At 42.2% G+C, this 7,629-nt stretch overlaps 1 protein-coding gene across 2 annotated transcripts in view; it reads left to right on the forward strand.

The window, feature by feature from the left end:
- Txlnb (taxilin beta) overlaps positions 1-7,629 on the forward strand; it is a 46,341-nt gene that overhangs the window by 25,534 nt on the left and 13,178 nt on the right. For both annotated transcript variants that reach the window (XM_031380486.1, XM_031380485.1), the window contains exons 5-6: positions 2,574-2,768; positions 5,009-5,128. In XM_031380486.1, coding sequence (XP_031236346.1) covers positions 2,574-2,768; positions 5,009-5,128 — 315 coding nt within the window. The remainder of the gene's footprint in view (positions 1-2,573; positions 2,769-5,008; positions 5,129-7,629) is intronic.

Here is a 7,629-nt window from a genome sequence, read left to right on the forward strand (position 1 = left end):
CTCTGAGATTTCACCTCACACCAGTCAGATTGGCTAGGATAAAAGACTCAGGGGACAGCAGATGCTGGTGAGGTTGTAGAGAAAGAGGAACATTACTTCATTGCTGATGGGATTGCAAACTGGAACAACCACTCTGGAAATCAGCTTGGCGGTTCCTCCGGAAATTGGACATGGTTCTACCAGAGAACCCAACTATACCACTCCTGGGCATATACCCAAAAGATGCTCCAACAATGTAATAAGGACATATGCTCCACCATGTTCAAAGCAGCCTTATTTATAATAGCCAGAACCTGGAAACAACCCAGATGTCCCTCAACAGAGGAGTGGATACAGAAATTGTGGTACATCTACACAATGGAGTACTAGGCAGTTATTAAAAACAGTGAATTTATGAAATTCTTAGGGAAATGGATGGATCTGGAGAACATCATCCTGAGTGAGGTAACCCAATCACAAAAGATTTTTAAAATTGTCTCAGACATTGTCCAAAAGATGGCACACTCTTTATCAATGAACTCAATTGAAAAACATTTGGCAAGACTTATTTTAGCCTAGTTGAAAAACCAACATAGAACATTGGTATTTGGGAGGATGAGGCAGGAGAATCACAAGTTCAAGATAGTTTGGGCTTCCTCCCAAGGCCTTGTATTGTTCCTCCTATTAAAGGGGAGGCAATATAACATAAAACTCAAGCTGCCATTTAATAAGCTCGAACTGAGTGGCTTGACATGAGAGTGTAATCAGTGTCACTCAGCCTACTATACTCTCAGTGGCTAATGTTTAATAGCATATGCTCAGATGTGTAAAATATCAGACTTTCTTAGAAGCATGGCATAGCCTTTTCATTCATATGGAATCTTTAGAAATAAAAATGAAATTATGATCATAGACCATAGTCATGTGATTCATAATTTGGGGACTTCTTAGTATATCAGGAGCAATGAGGTGGTAATCACGATCACAGATATGTCTGGTTACACTTTAGCTGATACTTACAATCATTTTTAGTGATATACATAATAAGTATTGGTATATGAAGATAAATGTTATCTGAAATAATCTCTAGGCAGTATCTTTTATAATATTTCTAAGAAGTTACAATATGATGAAATTATAATTCTGATGGCCAACAAGTTAGGCAATGTGTTAAAATTATATAAGAAAGATGGAAATGAGCAATAAAATACTTCCAGAGCATATATTTTCCAGATCAATTCTATCCTAATAAAGACTTGTGCAATTAGTTCTGCTAACGTAATTCTCTCTTTCTAAGTCCTGTTCCATAATTTGAAGTTGGTAGGCAACTTAATGCAGTGTAATTTCACTTGCCAATAATGAAGTGCACGTTCCCATTAACAATTAACCAGGACTGAAAGGAATCTGAAAGTGTGTATCATCTGTCAGCCGTGTAAATGTGTCTATCTTTGGGATAATATAGGGAGCGCAAACCCTTTATTCTAAAAGAATAAAATGAACAGTTATAACAGATAATTCCTGGTGTAGATAGAGGAATGTGGGCACAGTATTAGTGGTTAGTGATAAATGTGAAGTTTTGTTGTCAGAGAAAGAGAACAATAATAATATAAAACTTTCAATTCCTCGATGGTAAGAAGCCATAGGGTGGGTGATGCTGGTAAGTGTCTCATTGCTTCACTTTAGACTTAAGGAGATTTCAACCTTATTACCTTCTAATTCAAAATTTATTTTGCAAATATTTTATTTATAACACAAAATGACACAGCAAATGATCATTCTGTCCAGGAATGAAATATCCAGTCTATTTGGAAAGATTCCTTTTTCTGATTTCTCTTCTGAAGAGCTGTCTGATAATATATTTTTCCTATTGAGACCACTTGCTGCTCATTACAAAGGGTCCAAGTTCAGTTCCCACCACCCATGCAAAGTAGCTCACAATCAACTGTTAACTCCAGTTTCAAGGGATCTGGTGCTTTCTTCTGGCTTCTCCGGGTACCCACACATTTTGACAGAGATTCATTCACACAGAGACATAAACATAAATAAAAATAAAACCTGAAAGAAAAAAGAAGTTTATATTATGATCTCGCTCATAAAATCTGGGTGATACAACTCTGTGGTTAATATTCCATGGTTTTATAGAATAACATTACATCTATTTCTCTCCGCTGCATATCACCACCACTCCTCTGCCAGACCCCCTAACACAGAAACAATTCATTATCTGCTTCCCATCTGTTAATAAATCCCGGTGGCCTTCCCCGCCCCCCCCCACCAACTAAGAGATCAAAGTCTCAATATGACTGTGTAACTCCCAGAAGTCACTGCAGGTCATTCACTCAGCAGGAGACTCTTCAGTTTTAAAGGAAGGCTGTTCATCCCTGAGCCCAGCAGCTGCCCTGAGTGGCTGCATTCATAGCTGAATCCCTGCTCAGACATTTATTTGGGGATCATCAGGCAACCTTAGCTGTAGAGAACCGACAAGAAACACCCGGCTGACTCTGTACATTGCTTCTTTCAGTGAACTTACCCTGAGTTCTCTAAACCATGGGTACCTCCAAACCAGCACAGAATGTCTTGCTGTTCATCCACAGGAGGAAACCCTCCAACGGGGACGTGAGGAAGAGGAGAAGAGGAAAGAGATCACAAGTCACTTTCAGACTACCCTGACAGATATCCAGACTCAGATAGAGCAGCAGAGTGAGCGCAACATGAAGCTCTGCCAGGAGAACACAGAGCTTGCGGAAAAACTGAAAAGCATCATTGACCAGTACGAGCTCAGAGAGGAGGTGAGAACCACATCAAACAGTTCACAGAACTCTACACAGGCCCAGAGCTGCCTTGTGAAAGTGAGGGGATTGGTTAAGAAGAAATTCATGGTCAGCCCTCTCAACTATTGTTACAATTGGATTTCTTTTACTAACCAAAATAAAATTTAAAAAAAGACAGTCCTACCAAACACCTGGCTGAGCTTGCATCACATCAAAATAAAAGCAGGAAGCAAAGTGCGGGGCTGTGGGCAGTCATCCTGCACAGCCCTTGGGTCCTTTAAAAATCCTTCCCATGTAGACAAGAGAGAACTCTGCACTCTTCATTAGGCTTGCCATGCCATCTCAACTAACAAGCTAATAGTAGCATTAATAATGTAGTGATTATAATATCATTTATTTAGTGCCTAATTTGTGTCAAGCAATGTATTAGGGAGTATACTTTGCACACTTCATGCCACTTGTTTCAACTTTACTATCAAGCAGAGAACATTATCTATGTAAGCTACTTTATGTGTTGCTGTGACCAAATATCTACTAAGAAGCAACATAAGGGAGGAAAGGTAAATTCTGGCTTACAGTTTTGGAGAATTGTTCCATGGTAGCACAGAAAGGGGAAGGAATGGAGGCAAGTGCAGGTAAACAGTTGGTTCCACTGGTCCGCAGACAGAAAACAGAATAAAGGATTTTCATAGGCAGCCTACTTTCTCATCTTTATTCAGTCCAGGATCCCAGATCATGAAATGGCATCACTCACAGTTAGGGTGGTCCTCCCCACCTCAATGAACCCGATCCAGCTAGGTGATCCTTCACAGGCAAGCCCAGAAGTTAATCTAATGCAGACCGTCCCTCAGAGGCACACCCAGAGGGTTTCTCTCCAGTGACTCTGGATCACACTAAGTTATTAACATTAGCCACAGCACCCACTCTCTTTGCTGTGTTTTATGTATGTATAAAAGCAGTGGCCTAGAGAGGATGTCATTGACAGTCACAAAGATTTTCATTTTCAATATTTTACATTAGTGATATAACAAGGGGCTGGGTTGGTAATGTGCCACGATTTTACCAAGAAAACAATATTTGAGTCAGCAGTACATGGTCCTAGGAGTTAGGTGAATTAGGAAACTCCTACCAGCAAGCCATAATACCTAGCTACCATCTTCTCTTGTGAGAAGGTTTGAATCCATCCAGGGTAGAAGTAAGAGTGAAGAAGAAAGGAAGAGCCGATGGGAAAATATCTGCTGTCCTCAGAAAGACCTCAGACAGGAATGGCCTGGAATATTTGTTTCAGATTCCCAGCACTGGTTCTGTTTAAATCCCAACACAACATTCTGTGTGTCCACTTTCTGATGGGGCCTCTGAACCAGGCAGCCATCCTTCAAACAGAGGTAGTCCAGAGCTCAAGACGTGAGGACAGTGAATGACTGCCACTTCACAGATGAGGCCAGGTCATGTCACTTCTACATGTTAGTTATCTTTCCTCTCCTATAAGAACTACTGACAGAGACTCAGCTTACTGAGAGAAAAGGTCATTCTGTACCTTTTCTAAACCGGTGTGGCTCACCTGTTTACAGCTTCAGACTGTAAGCAAGTGACCTCATCATGTTGGGGCCTGTGTCAAAGTAGCACCTAAACATGGTGAGAAAGGTGTGGCTGAGCTGAGGTGCTCACTTCAGGGTAACTGTCAAAGGCCAGAAGGCCTCCTAGCAAACCTTACTTCTTGACTTTTCTACCACATCCCAATCGTGTCAAGCTGGATACCAAGCATTTAACATGTGGGCAGCACCCAAGCAGCAAGAGTAAGCACTCAGGGGTCTGAACCTCAGGCCTACACATCTAGGGATCATATGCCGGCACTCTGATGAAAATTCACTGTGATAAATTATATTTGTCTTATTGTTAAAAGTAGTCCCATAATTAGGAAAAGGGCCACAATGCCAAGCCAGAGTACAGTGGAGCATTGTCTGGGAGGTTTAGTATAAATGAATAGCATCCTTTCAACTGGCTTCCAAATTGAGAAAAATCATGTTTGTAACCTTTAGGCATTAATTCTGCCTGGCCCCTGGCATTACCACCATTTGAAGCTGTCTGAATAGTGGGAAGCTGGGGATTATCACCAATTTATGGCCTTCAGTGAGGCCAGGGTATATTCCTTAGAAATTTAAAAACCAGGAAATTTGTATTCATGTGAATTGTTTCCTATTTTTACATTTCTACACACTAATCACAGGCCTGGCTTTTATGCCTTTTTTTCCCCCTAGCATCTGGACAAAATATTCAAACATCGAGAACTGCAGCAGAAGCTGGTGGATGCGAAACTTGAAGAGGCTCAAGAAATGATGCAGGAAGCAGAGGAGCGGCACAGACGGGAGAAGGAATATGTATTTATCCTTTTAGTTGGTGTGCATATGCAATGTACCTCTTTCTCAGAGGCTTTCTAGGAAAGCTGTCTGACAGTGGTAGAAGATCATTTGACTCATTTAAAAGCCCACGCATCTATGGAGCAGTAAATGGGTTAGCCCAGTAGGAAATACTGGGCTTGTACCATTATTCACACAAAATAGTCATTCAACATACTCAACAAGTGTTTTTCAAGTGCCTATTATCTGCTGAGAGCATTTTAGGTGCTAGATTATAGCTGTGAATAAGACAGAGAAGGGCCACCTCCTACCAGGCAGATTAGAGGCTGTGTGGAAAGAGATGTGAACAAACCAGGAAGATTATTTAGATAATAGTAAGTTATCAGTCAAACAAGGAGGGACTGAGATGGGGCTGGATGAGGGACTCACATAGGGGCTGGATGAGGGACTCACATAGGGGCTGGATGAGGGACTCACATAGGGGCTGGATGAGGGACTCACATAGGGGCTGGATGAGGGATTTACATAGGGGCTGGATGAGGGACTCACATAGGGGCTGGATGAGGGACTCACATAGGGGCTGGATGAGGGATTTACATAGGGGCTGGATGAGGGACAAACATAGGGGCTGGATGAGGGACTCACATAGGGGCTGGATGAGGGACTCACATAGACTGAGTGATCAGGGCAGGTGGGGAGGATGTGCAAGCCATGTTCTGCCACTTAAGGAACTGTCTTCTCCAACAAGGGTGTCTTGTCAGTGAACGGCTTGATGTTAGACCTAGCATGCCCTGCTCCACACTCAGGGGAAGGCTGGGGAGAGAAGAGAAGGTAGATGTGAAAATATTTAATTTGGGGTTTCTACCCTGCCTTAGATTATTTAGTTCCCAGGTAAAAGACACAAAACCTCTATATTTATAATAAGCCTTTAAAGCACCAGAGCTGTCAGATAGCTGCCCTCTAAGCTGTTAGCATCTACTTCCTTATCAGTAACCCCGAGCTATGACTTGCCATGTTCTGCCATGTCCACTCTCAACTCCAATTGGCCAGCCCTCAGGGCCATGTTTTCATGATTCACCTACCCCATAGTGTCTGCTCCTTTCTCCACCTTCTCTCCTTCTCATGCTCCTCAGACCCCAAGCCTGGGAACCAAATTCCCACCTACCTCTCTTCTGCCCTGCTATAGGCTGAAGGCATCTGTAGTCAACCAATGGTTAACAGGGAAGGCTGCATAGCATTACTTGGTGTGTGTGAGGATTCTCCGCCCTGAGGCAGCCAGGGCCAGTATGTAGCATCACAATACACAACAACAGACAAACCCTCAGCAGGGGAAGCAAGTGCAGAAAAGTTCAAGATGTGGAGGTAAGCAGCTCCAACTGTGCAGCTGTGTAGGACTTGGACAGACAGAGTTGAATTTTATTCAAAATATAATGGGGAGTAACCGAACAGTTTTTGAAAAGGAGATGATGCAATTGGCTTCCCATATGGGAAAGATTAGTGTGGCTCTGGATGGAAAATAGAATAGAAAAAACAAGACAGGGGGTTCCCAGAACAATGCCCATGAGATGTGCTGCTGACCTGGATTATGGCAGCTAAGGAGAAGAGATGGAGACAGGGAAGCCTTGCTTCAAGATTCTGGCATCTGTCAGCTCAGAGAGTATGACATGCATCCTCCCCTCTGTGGCATTGCATCAGTTCAGAGGTGTGACTCAGTAGTGTGAAATGTGTACTAGTTGGTGGAGGGAGAGAGAGATGGAGAAAGGAGGAGGAGAGCGGTATGTGTGTGTACACATACATACATACATAATACATACATACATACATACATACATACATACATACAAAGATTGAGAGCTCTGTAAGACAGACAGCAGTTAGGCCAATCACTCAAGTGACTCACTTGACATTTGACCAGAAGCTTTTTGTTTAGCTGAAACTAGACTAGAGTCAATTTGTTACTATAGAAAACTGCAAAATAACCTAACTTTTCAAATAAGACAGAAAAAGGTGAATTTGGACAAGTCCTAATGGTTAGTTCTTAAAACCTATCTCCCCTGCTCCCTGCCCCCTGCCCCACTCCCTACCCAGTTCTCAGCTTGCAGCAGTGACATGTCACTTCTTGACAGATAAGATATCAAGTCCAAAGTGAAGGTTTCTCCATGCAAACAGAATAATCAAAAGACATTCAACAGGTCAGCTCTGTCAACTCCAAAAGCAGGGATTAGCAGACCTCCACTACACCCTCAGATGGCCAGTGGGCCTACAGGTCTGGTACTCCACAGTGCCCTGGGCCTCTCTTAGGACCAGTAGTGTAGACATTACTCCTATCTCTAGGTTACTGCACAATCATCTGGAAATCAACAAGAATTCTTTCTCTTGGCACATTGTAGGTATGATTTTATTAAAAAAAAAACTTATTGCATTATGAAGAGAAAAGTTACATGATTTCAATTCATCTGAATTTATTAACATTTAAAAACATATTTTAATTAAATAGAATTGAATCACATTCTTGTTCCCCT

This window comes from Mastomys coucha, unplaced genomic scaffold (genome assembly GCF_008632895.1).
Source record: "Mastomys coucha isolate ucsf_1 unplaced genomic scaffold, UCSF_Mcou_1 pScaffold2, whole genome shotgun sequence".
Classification (NCBI taxonomy): domain Eukaryota; kingdom Metazoa; phylum Chordata; class Mammalia; order Rodentia; family Muridae; genus Mastomys; species Mastomys coucha.